At 37.2% G+C, this 18,702-nt stretch overlaps 1 protein-coding gene across 5 annotated transcripts in view; it reads left to right on the top strand.

Annotated features, from left to right (window-relative positions):
* Window positions 1-6,131, top strand: part of Xrcc4 (X-ray repair cross complementing 4) — a 270,439-nt gene extending 264,308 nt beyond the window's left edge. For all 5 annotated transcript variants that reach the window (XM_008853290.3, XM_008853292.3, XM_017803246.1 and 2 more), the window contains one exon: window positions 5,569-6,131. In XM_008853290.3, coding sequence (XP_008851512.1) covers window positions 5,569-5,680 — 112 coding nt within the window. In that variant the 3' untranslated portion in view covers window positions 5,681-6,131. The remainder of the gene's footprint in view (window positions 1-5,568) is intronic.
* The last annotated feature ends 12,571 nt before the right edge of the window (window positions 6,132-18,702 follow it).

Genomic DNA, 18,702 nt, shown 5'->3' with positions numbered 1-18,702 from the left:
CTGAGGATAGTAGTGCAGGCTAGGAGAGTTAGCTGGTGGTGCAGGCCCAGGGAAGCAGAGCGAGGTGAGGGCAGGACCAGGACCAGAAGTGGTGCTCCTGGAGCCCAAGAAAGGGACTGGGTTGCTCTGGGTGAGAAGGGTCAGGAAGCAGTATTGGTTCCCCAGGTGTCTGGGGCCCCAAGACTAGGAGTGGCGCAGGGCTCAAACTAGGGGTATAGAACGGCGAGGGGGGGGGGATGGAAGGGTGAATGAGGCTTAGGGCGTCCCGGCGCAGAGAGCTGCGCTGTAGACTTACCCCAAGAGGCCTGAGGATAGTAGTGCAGGCTAGGAGAGTTAGCCGGTGGTACAGGCCCAGGGAAGCAGAGAGGTTTGGCATATATTTTTAATTATAGTAAGTTTAACAAAATTGTTTATATGAATTATCTGGATTCTAATCTCCTTTTATGTCTTCTATTATATTTATTTATTGTTTATGTATATGATGTGTGTATGTATATAGGCACATGCATGCCATGGCATGCTTGTGAAGGTCAGAAGAAAATTTCTGAGAATCAGTTCTCTCCTTCTATTATGTTTGTTCTGGGAATTGAACTCAGGTTGTCTGGTTTGGCAGCAAGCCCCTTTATCCACTAAGCCATCTAACTGGCCTCCAAATCTCTTGTTAGTAAGATATGTTGCAGTATATCTCAGAGTTTATGACTTCCCTTCTTTTTAAGGTAACTATAAGTAGGAGTGTATTTTCTTCCCTCCTTTATTTCTCTTCTCTTGGCAATGCTGTTTCTAATATGACTGAATTATCAGTCTTCATAGTTGTCCATTTCTTCCTTAGTCTTACCCATCCTACAATACTAATAATTTTCTCTATTCCTTTTTTTCAAAAAGCTTTAAGGATTTTCCTTTCTCATTTAAGTGTTTCATTTATCCAGAATTGATGTTATGTAGGTTTGTTTTGGATAAGACATAAAAAGTCTTTTGCCCAGGTAGAGATATATTTAAAACACATAAAGATTGATTTTCTTTATTATTTTTATTTTATGTGTATGTGTGTATTGCCTGCATGTAGGTAAGTGCACCTGTGTCATGAATGCCTGTGGAGGTCAGAAGAGGCTGTCGGATCCCCTGGGACTGGAGTTTTGGACAATTTTTAGCTGCCATATGGATGCTGGGATTCAAACCCAGGTCTTCTGCAAGAACAACCAGTGTTCTTAACTGCTGAGCCATCTCTAAAGCCCAGATTGGTTTTTTCTGAAGCTCTGTACTATTATTCCTGTTGAATTTGATATTTCAGATGTCACAAATCTATCAGCCATTGTACATTTTTCTGGACGCCTGCATTTGTTCTAGTAGACTCCTTGATACATTTCACAAATATTGCTTTCAGAATATATATTCATTATTCTTATTGGAATAAGATTTTCAATTCCAGCCATGATGATACTATTTTAAACTTTATTAAGAAAATATCTTTAGAAAATGAGCTAATATCTGAAAATATAATCTCAAGTGATGTTAGTAATTCAACTCACAGGAAGAAAGAAGAATGTCAACCATTCTAACACTTTAGAGAAACATTCTCTGGGTGAAATATTTGTTTTAACAAAACTAGCTTTGTTGTGGGTTGCTATTGTTGTTGTTGAGAATTCCATACATGCATATAACATGCTTAGATCAAATCCACCACTCCTACTCCCTCCCCTCCAAATCCTCCCACATCCTCCCATCACTTTCCCCTCCCAAATTCGTGTAGTCTATCTAAATCCATTTAGTTCACTTAGTGCTGCCAGAATGTGCTTGGGCCTCATCCCTAATGAAAACTGAATCATCCTCCTCCGCAGCCATCAAGCCAATAGCTCCTCAGCTAGGAGTGGAACTTCCTGAGCCCCTCCTCCATCCATGCTAGGATTTGAACTGGCTTGATCTTGGGCATGAAGTCACAGTCACTGTGAGTTTATGAGTGCGGTAGCCCCGTCTTGTCCAGAACACTATTTCACAGCATCACTCACTATGTCTGACTCTTAACAATCTTTCTGCTCCATCTTCATCAGTGATCCTTGAGCTTTGTGTGGAGGGTGTATGAAATATGTGTCACATATATAGCTGAGCACTCCACAGAAATGACTCTGAATTATCTACTGTTAATTAGATGGTGATAGTATATATTTTTTTAAAATTTCTCTTTATTGAATTTTTGTGTATTTTATACAGAATATCTCAAAGAATCTTCATCATCTTTATACCCCCGTTCCCACCAGCACACTCCCACAGCCCCTCTACTGGAACTCATATACTCTGTCATCTGTATTAAGGCCCAGTGTGTCAAGCATAGAACAGGGGTTACAGATGGTTGATAATATATTTTAATTCAAGTCAGTATTTGGGTGTCTGTGTGTGTTTGTGTTTTAATGCATTGTGAAATTAAAGTCTTAGAACTAGCAATCTGAAGTTATATTATTGAGAACAGAAGCCAGCTTTTAGTGCATGGAGAATTTTAATTTTGTTCTCCTTATTTGGAAAAAAAAAACATCCTTCAGCTTTTAACTCTATAGTTTCTTATTCTGTCATTAACTTTTCTTTTTTTAATTCATATTATTCATTTCTTATACTGATCTATTCTGAGGACCTGTATTTTGGGAAGTAGTCTTTGCCTAATTATTTGAGCATAACTATCTCAAAATTCAAAGACTGAAAAAGCTCAACATAGTAATTCCGTAGTTGCTATAGTGACTCTGATTCAACACAAATTAAATTATAAAGCCTAAGTCCAGAAAGATGCAGTGACTGAACCAAAATATAATGTGCTTGAGTTCAAAGATCTCCAGATCCTGGGTTCAGAATTCTTTCGACTGAACCATTGTACCCATGGAAAACTCTGAAAATTTACCTGAACCCTAAATATTAATACAATATGTACAGATACTTATAAAGTTTTAATTCATTATCTTAAAGCTATTTGTAAAAATTTTAGGATGAAAATGTGCTTTAGAAAAAAAGAAAAATGCTAACAAGACTTTCTGAGAACGGCAATCACATTTTACATAATTTATTATATTTGTTATATTTTGCCCACACACTGAGCAGTTCATAGTGCATATACGGCAAATATTGATTGAATGAGTATATGTATAAGGATATTATTCTCATGTTTATGACAGTGATAAAAAATTGGGGGTTTTTTTTTTATTTTTAGACAGAGCCTCACTATGTAGCTTTGGAACTTGCTATGCAGGCCAGGATGGCACAAACTTAACATGATCTGCCTGCCTCTGCCTTGTGAATGCTGGGATTGGAGACATGAGCCACCATTCCCATCCTGAGATCAATTAAAATGTAACCAGTCCAGCAGTGTACCATTGGGCTAATGGTTAGTGCATCTAAATTAAAATAACTATGAGTGTAGATCTAAATTGTTCAACAAGTAAATATATCTCAGACATATTGTGCAGAGAAATATCAAGTTTCAAAATTACACCAGTATAAAATTATCTCACCTTTGAAAATTTTCAAAAAGTATAAACAGGAAAAGTTCATTTTATGTTCTTTATGACTTTTGGAATTTACAAAAAAAATTAAAAATATTTACTTGTGAAAGTGATTAATTTTGTGGGGGTTATAGAGAGAGTTCTGAATTTCCTTTGCTGACTCATATGGATATGAGAACTGAAGAACAGTGTCTGTCTTTCATGGTACAGGGCTTACCTCGTGCACATCATGGCTAGGCACCCTGAGCAAGAGTCAGATCTGTTTCTTAAGTTCCAAGTTTTAGACAGAGATTGCAGTCATAAGTGAAGTACCAGGAATAGATTTCTTTCAGACCTGCCTCTTCAGAGCAATCCTTTTGTCTTTTGCTGATTTTTTTAAAACAAAATTGATAGATCTCTGTTTTCTGGTGGTATGATGTCTAGACAGTGAGCAAAATTACAGAGGCCTTTCCAAGTCTGCTTTATAATTGACATGATTCAATTCTCTCTTTTGACTAAGATTACTAAAAGCAACTAAGACATTTCAGGTCAGAGAATAAATGTTTGATGTGTTTTGAGTTGGCACTGAAAGCATATATACATGTAATAATGAACTGTTGGTTATACTGCTTCATTTTCTCCTCCTGTGGAAAATATGTTTACATATTTAATTACATGCTATAATAATTGCATTTGTATTTACTGGTAACTCCTAGAGGGTAGTATTTGTTATCTTGACAATGTATTAATATCTGGCACTTTGACATTCCTCTGAGAATAATGTTTTCTGCACTTGGCTTATTCTGGATAAAATTCTGACTACCTATGTCAGAGGTAGTCAACTGTAGCTAATTGTATGTATTCAAGAATCCAAGGAGGACTATGTGGTGGATTCTTTTGTAATAATCTGTACAACTAAGGTTAAATGCAGGAATATTTCAATACTCATGCATAGCTGGTACTTCTAGATTTTAGTTGGGCCTTTATTCTGCTATTTCCAGGAGCTCTTATACTTTATTCAGGATTAGGAACTGGCAATAGTGATTTCCAAATGTTTGGTAATAACTTGCAAATGTCTTCATTTCTATCACCTAAAGTTTAATTTATGTCTGAAGGACATGTTACCTGTTTTCCAGATGAGAGAACCAAAATCCTATTAGATTAACTGGCTTTCCTAAAGCTTCAGCACTGATAAGTAGAGGTGGACTTGTGCCCATGTGTCCTAACTTCATGCCTTGTACTCTTTCAGCTATAGTAAGCTAGCCATGGCCGTGAAGCAGGAAATATGGAAATATTCTGTGAATGGACCCACTCAGTCTAATCAAACTGCCCCTAAAGCTACCTCTCATTGTTAACATTTAGCAAAATTTCTTTGTGTTCATGGACAGCCACTGGCGATGCTTATTCAAGGACATAAATTCATGATCCTAAACTTCACATCTAATGAACCCTTTAGCTCAGTCTTCTCAACCCCACGTAACTGGTCATGGCAGTGAACAAGGCTACTGTCATAGGTATCACACCCTGCACTTACACATATAAGTCAAGTCCAGTGAAGCAGTGACTGCACTAGTAGACAGAGATTCCGTTTACTTTGTGAAGATACGTTGATCACATGATTTGGACCAGCATATTTCATCATCAGCCACTATGAATATGGAGTAATTAATTGTATACAGGTAATCAGGTCATCAGCTGACTGCAACTGGAGACTCACAGTGCGTAGCTACTAAGAGATAAAATAGATACTAATGGGTAAAATTAAGGAAGCCAAAGAGAAATTAACTTATGATGCAATCATTAAAGGAGTGGCTTGGGAAATCTCCTGTGTCTTGGTATAAAGATGGTTACAGCACAGAGGAGGGGATGTTGTATTGCCAGCATAATTATAGGCCCTGAATATCTGTTAAACTAAAGACACACAAATACAAAAGCAATTTAAAGAGTTAAATTTCCTATTATCACCTTTGTTATAGTTAACAGCACAGAGAAATCTCTCCAAATTATCTTGAAGCAGGATTTTGTCATTTTACTTATGTGTGTCTTCATTTTTTTATTCTATATTTTAAAACCTAAAACTGAAACTATCTTGATTTTGTTTTTACTCTAGACTTGACCCTGCACTACCTGAGACCTTGAAAAAGGAGCAGACATCAACTGAAAACATGTCTTTAGAAACCCTGAGAAATACCGGTCCAGAGGATCTCTTTGATGAAATATAAGTCCCCAAATCTACTTTCATATCCACTGAACTATGCTTTCTATTCATTTTAAGATGAAAATGCCCACTTTCAACTCTACAGCAACAATTACTGTGCCTTCCAAATTAATTACTTATACAAAAAAGCTTCCACGTGAGCATGAAAATCTGATTGGATGGCAGTGGTACACTTCTAATCTGTGTCTTCACCTTGTTTATAATTACATAGAAATCTGATTTTCCATGCAAAGACACACTTATCATATCCATTTTAACAGATTCATTATAGTATCTCTCGAATGTCCTGTCCAGGAAAATTTTGGAAATAAGGCAAAAAAATCTTTTTAAGATGTCTCTAGTTCATTGTGAATTCTCAGATGATGAACAATATAATTGAACATTTTAATTTGTGACATAAAGTATATCTTTAGGTTCTGTGGAAACAACCTGAAGGTCTGAGACATAAAAATTTTGACACATTGAAACTTTTGTGTTTTATTTATTGTGTCTCAAGGAGCCTGGTTCCTCCAAGGAGCGAGGCCTGCTGCAGAGAATTGACTGCAGAGAGTTAGCGGAGGAGGGAGGGGCTTTCGGTGCCATCTTGGAAGGGAAGTGGTACGGGGGCCTTGTTGCAAAAGGGAATGGCCCCTGGTGTCTCACCCACATGGGCGAGAGGGGACGTTTACCAACATGGAGCGAGACTGTGGGTCCACAAGGTGTACGGTGACTGTGGGCAGGGTGCAGAAGCAATCTGGAATGTCAGGCCACTGAGCCACAGAGCAGAATGGGATGTGGGGTATTCACCTTTGTTTGGAGACCTGGGAGTTTGCCTTTGTATGTTAGTCTATTCCCTCTCCCCAGGATATGACCTGTGAAGAATTCAGATAAAGATGTGCTATGTGGTTTGTCTAATAATGCCAGGAGCACAGGACTCTAAGTGAACTCAGGTGACATTTTTTTGTTTATTTATTTATTTATTTATTTATTTAATTTATTTATTTATAGACCGGATCTCCCTGTAGCCCCAGCTACCCTGACACTTGCTATGTAGACCAGTCCAGGATGGCCTCAATCTCACAGAGATCCGCCTGCCTCTGATTCCCAAATGCTGTAATTAAAAACATGGGCCACTATGCCCAACAAAATTTTGTGCTCTTAAATAAAACATTATTTAGCCACCTGTGGAGGCATAGACCTTTAATCCTGCACTCGGGAAGCAAAGGTATGTGGATCTCTGTGAGATTGAAGCCAGCCTGGTCTACATAACAATTCCAAGAGTAGCAGAGGCTACAGGAATACCCTTTCTCAAAAAAAAAAAAAAAGACAGCTCCTCAAGGAAGAGAAGGCAGAAAAGATTGAACAAATAAATACAGAAAAATCTGAACTAATTCCATGCATTCTATCAGACCACAATGCAATAAAGCTTAAAATCAGCACCAGAAGAAACCCTAGTAACTACATGAACACATGGAGATTAAACAACACACTCCTGAGTGATGAATGGGTCAAAGGAGAAATTAAGAAAGAAACTGTTCTGGGAACTAAATGAAAAGGACAAGACAATACAACAAATACAACAAAACCTCTGGGACACTTTGAAATCAGTCCATAGAGGGACGTTTATAGCTCTAAGTGCCTACATTAGAAGGACAAAAATAAATGATTTAATATTGCAATTGAAGACACTTGAAAAGGAACAACAAATGAAACCCAAACCCAGCAGAGAAGAAATAACAAAAATCAAAGGAGAAATTAATGAAATAGAAACAAAGAAAACAATACAAAGAATCAAAAATTCCAAGAACTTGCTCTTTGAAAAGATAAACGAGACTGACAGACCCTTAGTCCAGTTAACCAAAGGTAAGAAAGAGCACCTCAAAATCAAAAAAAATAAAAAAATAAATAAATAAATAAAAATAGGGATGAAAGGGGAAACATCACAACACACACCAAAAAGATCCAGAACTATAACGGAATACTTTACAAACCTATACGTGACTACATTTGAAACCCTAAAAGACATCGATGGGTATCTAAAATCATTGTGGTCACCAAAACTAACCCAAGAAGAGAACAACTGCATAAACAGACCCATAACACATAAAGAAATTGAAACAGTAATTCAAAACGTTGAATAAAAAAAGCCCAGGACTAGATGGATTTATACAGCAGAATTCTCCCTGACATTTAAAGATCTATATCCAATATGACTTAATTTATTCAAAAAAAAATAGAAACAGAGGGAGAACTCCCAAATTCATTCTATGAAGCCAGCATCACTCTAATACCAAAGCCAGATACAGCCAAAACAGAAAACTACAGACCCATATTCTTAATGAACATAGATGCAAAAATTCTCAACAGAATACTTGCAAACTGTATACAGACACACATCAGAAAGATCATCCACCATGATTAAGTCGGCTTTATTCCACAGATGCAGGGATGGTTCAATATATGTAAGTCAGTAAATGTCATAAATCATGTAAATGGACTCAAATACAAGAACCACATGGTCATCTCAATCGATGCAGAGAAGACCTTAGACAAAATTCAACATGGATTTATGTTCAAAGTCCTAAAGAGAACTGGACTGGAGGGAATGTACCTCAATATAATTAAAACTATATATAACAAACCCACAGTCAACATCATTCTAAATGGAGAAAAACTGGAAGCATTCCCATTCAAATCAGGAACCATTGTTTTTCATTTTTATTTTTATTTTTTAAATAATTTATTGAGAATTTCATACATGCATATAAGGTGTTTTGATCAAATCCATCCTCCTCTCCAACTTCCCATACTTCCCCATAATTTTTTTGATACCTTCATTTACTTTTTCTTCTTTTTTGATCATTTTTTATGGGGCTTTTGGCTACTCTAACATCCCCCTTCTGAAGAGGTAACCCTAAAATCTTTTAAGTATTAGATAAAAGCTCCCAAATATTTTCAACATTTTTGGCCTTTGGAATGGAGTAGGTTGCTAAGAGGCCCAAGGACATTGTGAGTTTTAGCCAAGAAACTGGCTGTTTTTCTTTGGAGTCTTTTTACCTTATCTGCCTAGTCAGCACCTACACCCTATTCTTATCATGGCATCCTCTGAAGAGGTTACTCAAATTGCCAATAGGGAATCAGGATGCAGACTGCCTGGCTTCTTCCATGCTGAACAGGGATGCAGGGTGAGGCAACTGGAGTATCCCTTCAGTGGGTCTATCTCAAAGACTCCCAAATTGCATAACTCTTATCTAAAGGAGGAAAAGAAAGTCTTTAAATCATGAATAGGAGATGTGAAGGAGAAGTAAAGGCAAGAATAATTACCATTACAAGTTCTAGACTAGAAAAAAGTCAAAACAGGGCAATTTTCAAATGTTCATATGAGAGTCCGTTGGATGTCCCCTAGCTCCACTCCTTTTCAACTAATGCTTAAAACTCTTGCTAAAGCAATAAGACAGGAGAAAGAAATTAAAGGAGTACTAATTGGAAAAGAAGAGGTAAAACTATCACTTTTTGCAGATGACATGATACTTTACAAAAGATCCCAAAAGTTCCACCAGAAAAGCCCTAGAACTGATCAACACTTTCAGTATAGTGGCAGGTTATAAAATCAATCTACAAAAATCAGTAGCCTTTCTGTATACCAAAAACAAGCAATTGGAGAAAGAATACAGGGAAAAGCTCCCATTCACAATAGCTGCAAAAATAATAAATAAATAAATAAATAAATAAATATCCTGGAATAAATCTGACCAAAGAGCCCTACAATGAAAATTTTAAATTGATAAAGAGATTGAGGAAGAGACCAGGAGATGGAAGGAACTCTCATACTCATGGATTGGAAGAATTAATATTGTGAAAATAACCATCCTACCAAAAGCAATATATAGATTCAATTCAATCCCAATCAAAATCCCCATGACATATTTCACAGAATTATCAAAAAAAAATCCTTAAATTCATATAGAAGCACCAAAGACCCCAGATAGCCAAAGCAACCCTGAGCACAAAGAACAATGGCTGGGGTGATTAGTATACCAGATCTTAAAGTATACTACAGGGCTATAACTCTTAAAAACAGCATGGTACTGGTACAAAAATAGACTCATAGATCAATGGAACATCATTGAAGATCCAAACCAGAGTACATGCAATTTCAACCACCTGATATTTGACAAAGGTGCCAAGAGCACACAATGAAGGAAAGACAGCAACTTGAACAAATGGGGCTGGCAAAACTGGATCTTGACCTGTAGAAGAATGAAACTAGATCCTTATCTTTCACCTTGCACAAAAGTCAAATTCAAATGGATCAAAGACCTCAATGTGAAACAGAAAACCCTGAAAATATTAGAATATTGGCAGTAACTTACAAGATACAGGTGTAGGAAATGCTATTCTAAATCAGCTGGTGCTAGGGAATTAAGGTCAGCAATCAACAAGTGGGACCTCATTAAACTGCTGTACAGCAAAAGAAATAATGAAAAAAATGGAGAGAAAACCCAAAGAATGGGAAAAAGTCCTCACCAGTAACACATCTGACAGGGGTTTAACATCCAGAATATATAACAAACTCAAAAAACAAAGAATTGAAAAACCAAATGACCCAATTAAAAGATGCGCTAAAACTCTAAACAGAGTTCTCAAAGGAAGAAATAAATATGACTAAGAAACATCTCAAAAAGTGTTCAACATCGTTACTAATTAGGGAAATGCAAATTAAAATCACCCTAAGGTATCACCTTACCATAATCAGACTGGCTAGGATCAAGAGAACAAATGATACCAAATGCTGGTGAGGATGTGGAGAAAGGGGAATGCTCATTCACTGCTGATGGGATTGCAAACTCATGCAACCTCTATGGAAAACCATGTGGAGAACTCTTAAAAAAACTAAAAATGAACCTACCATTGGGCCTGATTATACCACTCCTTGGCATATGCCCAAAGGACTCAACCTCTTGTAGAGACACTTGCACAACCATGTTTGTGGCTGCTTTTTTCACAATAGCTAAGAGATGGAAGCAAACTAAGTGCCCCTCAACTGATGAGTGGTTAACAAAAATGAGGTATATTTACACAATGGAGTTCTATTCAGCAGTAAAGAAAGATGAAATAATGGAATTTACAAGTAAATGGATGGATCTAGAAACTGCTATACTAAGTGATGTAACAGACTCAGAAAAACAGATGACATATGTTGTCCCTCATATATGGATCCTAGCACCAAATCCTTTTAAATTCCATGTCCTTTTAATAAGATGATGCTATACAGCAGTACCTTCTGCATGAAATAACTACCATCATCACGACTTCAGCTGAGCCTGATCACTAAACATTGTCACAATTGGGCTTCTTGATGGTTGTGCTAATTCATTAAAGGAGGGCCAAGCAGAGTCATTGGACCCTCATTGGATTATCCAGCCACTTCTCCCAGCCACTTCTCCCAGCCACTGAATATAATTTGAACCTAATAACACATGGCCTGCTGGCTTAGGGGAGGGCTAAAGTATACAATCTGGGGAAGGCTAGGGAGAGAAGACGTGACCCATGCTTGGTAAAGGCTTTCCAGTGTGCATAACCTCAGGTCATACATACACCTCAGCAACCCCTCAGTTATCTCAGTAAGTAAGCTCAATAATTTCACTGGTTCCACAGTAAAACTTTAATCAAACCTTGGCTCAACACTAGAACCTTGAAAGGAAATAAGCATTGCTTAGTATCCCCAGGAAAAGAAGTCTCACAAAGATGGAAAATTTATTTGTTAATGCTATTATGTCTCATAATTATTTTTTAAAAGAAAATAAGAATGTAAAAGATTTCAAAGGGATATGGGAATGGGGATATTTTCCAAAATAGAAAGAAAAGATGAGAAAGCCTAAGCAAGTGATGAAGGTCTGTTTAGGTTTGTCATGATAGATAAAGGATGAGATAAAAATAATATACACATAATCTTAAAATGTCTATGGTCATAATTTAGTCAACTAGTTTAGGGAACAAGATATATATCCACTCTTTTAATATAGTGACTGAAACTCTTTCAAGAGCAATAAGACAAGAGAAGAAAACGGGATAATAATTTGAAAAGAAAGAGGTCAAATTATCCCTTTTTGCAGATGATATAACATCTAAGAGATGCCAAAATTCCACCAGAAAACTCCTAGAAATGATTAACACATTCAGTAAAGTGGCAGGTGACAAAATTAATCTACAAAATTCAGTAGCCTTTCTATATATCAATAACAACCAATCATAGAAAGAGCACATGGAAATACTCCCTTTCACAGTAGCCTCAAAAAAATACCTTGGAATAAGCCTCACCGAAGACATTAAAGAACTCTCAATGAAAATTTTAAATCTTTAAAGAAAGAGATTAAGGAAGGCACCAGAAAGTGGAGGGAACTTCCATGCTCATGGATTGAAAGAATTAATACTGTGAAAATGACCATCCTATCAAATGCCATTTACAGATTCAATGCAATGCCAATCAAAATCCCTATGACATTCCTCACAGAATTGGACAAAAACCATCCTAAAATTCATATGGAAGGACAAAAGACCCTGGATAGCCAAAGCAACCCTGAGCACTAAGAGCAATGCTGGGGGGATTACTATATCAGACTTTAAACTGTATTATAGAGCAATAGTAATAAAAACCACATGGTACTGGCACAAAAATAGAATAGATCAATGAAACAAAATTGAAGACCCAAATATGAGTACATGCAATTTCAGCCACCTGATATGTGACAAGGGGGTCAAGAACATTCATTGGAGGAAAGACAGAATCTTCAGCAAATGTTGCTGGCAAAACTGGATCTCCACCTGTAGAAGAATGAAACTAGACCTAATCTTTCACCTTGCACAAAAGGGATCTTCAAATTGATCAAAGACCTCAATGTGAAACCTGAAACTTTGAAATTGTTGGAAGAAAACATTGATAATAACCTACAAGATACAGGTGTATGAAAGGACTTTCTAAACTGGACATCAATTGCTCAGGAAATAAGGTCAATAATCAACAAATGGGACCTCATTAAACTAAAAATCTTCTGTACATCAAAAGAAGCAACCAAGGACATGAAGAGAAAACCCAAAGTGGGAGAAAATCTTCACCAGCAATACATCTGACAGAGATTTGACATCCAGAATATATAAAGAACTCAAAAAACAAAGAATCAAGAAAGCAAGTAACCCAATTAAAAGATGGGATAAAGATCTAAATAGAGAGTTCTCAAAAGAAGAAATAGATGGCTAAGAAGCATCTTAACAGGTGTTCAACATTGTTAGTAATTAGGGAAATGCAAATTAAAACCACTTTAAGACTTCATCTTACCCCAGTCAGACTGGCTAAGATCAAGAAAAGAAATGATACCAAATGTTGAAGAGAATGTAGGGAAAGGGGAATGCTCATCCACTGCTGGTGGGATTGCAAATTTGTTCACCCCTATAGATAGCAGTGTGGAGAACGCTTAAAAAACTAAAAATACACCTACCATTTGACCTAGTTATACCATTCCTTGGCATATACCCAAAGGACTCATCCTATTGCAGAGACAATTGTACATCCATGTTTGTTTCTGCTCTTTTCACAATAGCTAAGGCATGGAAGCAACCTAAGTGTCCCTCAACTGATGAGTGGATAATGACAATGTGGTACATTTACACAATGGAGTTCTACTCAGTGATAGGTTCCATGGGGCACTGAATAGAAAGTAAATTCTTTGCTGCTTGGGTGGAATATTTGGCAGATATCTGTTAGGTCCATTTGATGTATTATTTAATTCAGATGTTTCTCTACTTATTCTCCATCCTGTTGACCTGTCTAATGGAGACAATGGGGTATTGAAATCCCCTACTATTAATTTGTTGGGATTAATCTGCGTCTTAATGTTGTGTAGTACTGTTTTTATGAAGTTGAGTACACCAGTGTTTGGAGCATATATGTTCGTGATTGTAATATCTTCTTGGTCAATTGTTCCTTTGATCAGAATGAAGTGGCCCTCTTTATCTCTTCTGATTAGTTTTAATTTGAACTCTATTTTGTCAGATATTAGAATTATAACTCCTGATTTTTTCTTAGTACCATTTGCTTGGAATTTTTTTTTTCCATCCTTTCACCTTAAGGTAGTGCCTGTGCTTAAATGTGAGATGGGTTTCTTACAGACAACAACAACAAAAAAATGGGTTTTGTTTCTTAATCCATTCAACTAGCCTGTGTCTTTGGAGTTCAGTCCATTTATATTTAAAGTTATTAATGAAAGATGTTTATTGATTCCTGTCATTTTGATTTGTTGCTTTCTTGGTCTAACTGTGAATTTCCACAGTTATACCTTCATTTATTTTTTTTCTATTATCCCTTGGGTATAGTCATTCCTTTCTTCAGCTCATTGTATTGCTTCAAGAACTCTCTGAAGGGCTTGTTTTGTGGACATGAATTCTTTCATTCTATTTATGTCATGAAAGATTTTTCTTTATCCTTTCACTATAATAGACATTTTTGCTGGGTAAAGTAATCTGAGTTGGCATCTGTGGTCATTTAGAACTGTGAATACTTTGGTCCAGTCTCTTCTGGCTTTCATTGTTTTCACTGAAAATTCAGCTGTAATTCTGATGGGTTTTCCTTTATATATGACTTGTGTTTTTCTTTTGCAACTTTCAATATTCTCTCTTTGCTCTGTATGTTTAGTGTTTTTACTATGATGTGCAGTGGGGTGTTTCTTTTCTGGTCCTGTCTATTTGGTGTTCTTTGTGCTTCTTGTATTTGTATGGGCATGTCTTTTATTAATTTTGAGAATTTTTTTTCTACAATCCTGTTGAACATCTGGTCCATACTATTATTCTGAGATTCTTCCTCTTCCTCTATGCCTATGATGCATAAATTTGGTCTTTTTATGGTGTCACACATTTCGTGCATATTCCAGTCCTGTGCTTTCTTAAATTTTTCACAACTGTTGCTTGAGTGGTCTAATTAATCAACTTTATCTTCCAGTCTTAATATTCTGTTTTCCATTTCATTCATTCTATTGATGAGGCTTTCTCCTGTCATTTCTAATTGGCTTACTGAGTGTTTCACTTCTTTCTTCATTTCAGCCTGTGTATTCTTCAATATTTCTTACTCTTTTCTGAATTGACTCAGAAGTTTTTCCCTATCTTCTTTCAGTTCTTTGATTTCTTTGTGTGTTCTTTAAATTCATTGACTTATTTTATCATATTTATAACTGTCCTTTTGAACTCCATGTCCTGTGTTATTTCTAGGGTGTTCTCATTGTACTCCTCTACAAGACTGTTGCTACTTCGTGGGAACATATTATTTGGTTTTTTTCATGTTGTTTTTTTTTTTGCCATGACTTTGGCTTGTGGATTTTCTTTTCTTTTTCTTTTTCTTCTTCTTTTATTTTTTTGTAGTTTCTGTTTCTTGTGTGAGACGGAAGCCTTCCTTTGTTGAGTTTCGGTCTATTTCTGTTTGTACATTTTATGTTCCTTTGTTGTTTACTTGTTGGGTATGAAAAGCTGAGTGTTCCAGGCTTCAGGTTCTCTCTTTTGATTCTATATTGGAGGGGCCAGATGGCTTTAGTCCTGCTGCTCAGGAGTTCCCACTGAAGCCCAAGTCATGTGAGGATCAGATGCTCTCAAGCTTCCTCCTAAGGTTTGGATCCCTCTATTCAGCAGTCACCATACAATTTGAAAGGCTTGCTAGGTAGAGGTAGGATTCAGGACTCTCAGGAAGTCAGGGAATGAGGCTGGTCTCAAGGATCCAGGGCAAGCAGAGAAGGAGGCTGATCTCAGGAATCCAAGGCAGGTTGGAGGAAGTGACAGTCAAGGACAAAGGCTGATGCAGGTATGCAAAGGTAAGTTGGGGGTGAGCAGGCTGTGAGGGCTCCAGGGGACTAGACTGAAGAAATGGGTTGGTCTGGGTGCAAAGGATCAGGAAGCAGTGGGAAATCTGGGCCAAGAGGGTAGTCTAGAGGTCTGGGGTACCAAAAGAAGAGGTGGGCCAAGGCCCAAGTTAGAAGGAGAAAAGGTATGTGAGCCAAGCAACTCTTTATTGGTTATTCAATTCAACAAATATGTATTAAAGAACAGTTGTATGCAAAAGACAGAATTGGGCAATCTGGAGAATTAAAAAAATAAATTGATTAGTTCAACAAACACTTGCTGAACATTTGTACTCATCTCTCTGGGCATTTAGATGTGGCAGTAAGGGATTGAGGAAGTATCCTTTTACCAGAGTTCACATTCTAGTCAGTGAAACCTGGGTCTTCTCTCAAAGCAAGACTGTATAGTGAGGAGCTGAAACCACCTTGTAATTAAATGTAACATTATGAGTCTTAAGATCAGGGGTATGAAAGAACAAAAATTAAAAGTTACAGGTGAGAATCCGCTGCTAGTATCTGAATTCATGGGTATCTGGGAATGAGAAGATAGTATCAAGAAGGCATTTGCTGGTCATCACCCAGAAAAATCAACCGTCATCCTTCCATGTCTGATTCTTGTATTCTGCATCATTTGTAGGATCCATCAAAAATAGTTGACATACAAAATGCATAGAATAAATGACGATGGGTTGCCAGGCCCTTTACTAATACAGCTATAATGCCATCTCTATACCTAAAGCTCCATCGTAGAAGAGGGGCCAGATTGTTAGAGCCAAAGGAACAAGACACCTGCTGCTAGGTAATGCATTCTAGACATGATAGGGAAGCTGCGCCCTTGACATCTCCATAGCATGGTAGCCTAACAAGATCAAAGTAATGATAAAACCAGCTAACATATCATTGTGGATGGAGAAAAGACACAGAGTCCCACCTCTATAGGAAGAGCCACAGGCAATCAATGCATGCTGAAGGAAGAATTAATGTTTTCCAAAGACTAGCTCCTTGGTAGGTTATCTAATATCAAGTGGTCACCCTAAACAGATGTACACACAAATGCCACTAAATGGACTCAATGCATATATATAATACATATATATATGTAGTAAGTATGAATATGTAACAATAATAAAGAAAGAAGATGACAAGAAATTGACAAGGAATGGGGAGGATGTTGGAGGAGTTGGAGGGGGACTGGGAGGGAAATCCTATGATGCAAATAAAATACTGGTATATGAAGTTCTCTTACTATTATATGTGTGTGTGTGTGTGTGTGTGTGTGTGTGTGACATCTACATTTAAAACAAGGTCTCCTCAATTTATCAGTTAAAAATCCAAGAAAATATGTAGTTTTCTTTGTCATTCTGATTTTGTAGAAAGGAAATGTCACAGAAGAGCTTTCATGCTTCTATTTGTAGCTATTGTCCTAATTTTAAGTTTCCCACAATGGTTTTAACAGTTTCTAGTAAGTGCCTTTCAGAATGGATTTCATGTACATGTATGCTGAGCTAACCTAAAATTATTTTCTCTGTCCTAATTGGAAAAGTACATTTTGTGGCTACTTTGTTAACTTATCATCCACTTTCTCTCTTCCTAACCAGTAACTCTTATCTATTCAGTGTAAATCATTCTCCAGGCTACCTTTGACTCATTTTTTTTTGTCCTTTATCTTTTCATTTACACATGAATTCTTAATTTCCTCTGCCCTATTTGAATAAAATTCCACATGAATTTTACTGTTCATGTGTTGATTCTTCCTTCCATCTTTTGGAGGCTTTCTACCTGAAATTGTCACCCTACCGTCTCACAGAGAGCATTCTTTTCTATTAGAGTTCATTGTCCCCAAAAGCTCTTGGTTCTACAGGAGAGAAGCAGTCCTGCCTCTATCTTGATACTGGATTTCCCCGGAAAGGCAGGAACAATTTCAGCTAAATTGAGCTAAATTTCCACTTAAAGGAATATAGATTATTCTTGTACCACTTAATTTTAAAGGTAGTTTTCAAGTTAATGTGCTTTTTGCTATTGCACAGCCAGTCAAATGTAGGTGGATTACCTAATGTTAACGGGACCTCCTATACAAGACCTGCAGAGGAATGCTTTGCCTGCTGATTCCTTCAATGTAAAAGTAATATTCTTAGGGATGTGATCCAGATGCTAAAAAAAGTGGGACAAAGTATAAAACAGGAAAGGAGGGGAAGGTATGGCATAGATGCCTTACTAGGATAGTCACCATGGAGCTGCCAAATGTTCCATCCATCAGAATTGGAGAAATCTTTTGAAATTTTTTTCAGAACTATGCATGCAGGGGCTAAAAGAAAAAAATACTTATCCACTGCTGCTGTTTTCTGTTAGTCGGTGTTCCCCTGTCTTTCAGGTTGCCCATGTGTTAATGCACAGCACATTCATTCCTGCTGGTGACCCACTTTGAGCTATAAATAAGCCCAACAGCAGAAAATACAAGAATTCTGGAATCCAATTGCACTTAGTTGAAATAGATCACAGCCAACTAGAAAGTGATTGCTCAAAACAAGACAAAACAAAAACCCAGATTACTACTAAATGGAACCCAGAGGACTTTAAACTTCAGCACAAGCCTATGCAGTATGATACACATATTTTATGCCACCTCACTTCCCATTCCTAATAAAGCTTGATAAGCCTGAGAGGCCAGGGAATAAGTGACCTGGATAACTTGAGTTCATGGCTTGTCTAAACTTTATAGATTATAGACTGGTGAAACCACTCTATACGTCAGCAGAAAAAGTTAACCAAAAGAGAAAAATGAGCAAAATTTCAAAGACAACCAGAGGACTCAGACACTAAGGAAGAGGATTGCCACTGTGTGGTATGGCCTTGACACATGGATTTCAGAGCTAGTTCCAATATAAGCATTTTTTTTTTTAAATGAGGTTCCACCGTTTAAAAAAGATCTCCACTGCGTTGTCAAAACACACAGTTTCATACAGAAAAATTCATTTCAGGGCTCTTCACATTTCAGGGCTCTTCTCTATATACATGACTATCACTGGTCACAGTCACCCACCTTCTGAGCTCCTCGGCATCTGAGCATGAATACAAACTCATCAGGTAGGCAGCCTTCCTCTCCCACTAGAGCCTCCATACTCTGCTATCCCTGCCACTGTCCACTGTGCTGTCAGCACCCCCATCCATT

Source organism: Nannospalax galili, unplaced genomic scaffold (assembly GCF_000622305.1).
Source record: "Nannospalax galili isolate Female #2095 unplaced genomic scaffold, S.galili_v1.0 scaffold45, whole genome shotgun sequence".
Taxonomy (NCBI): domain Eukaryota; kingdom Metazoa; phylum Chordata; class Mammalia; order Rodentia; family Spalacidae; genus Nannospalax; species Nannospalax galili.
This window is presented reverse-complemented; position numbering and strand designations above follow the sequence as displayed.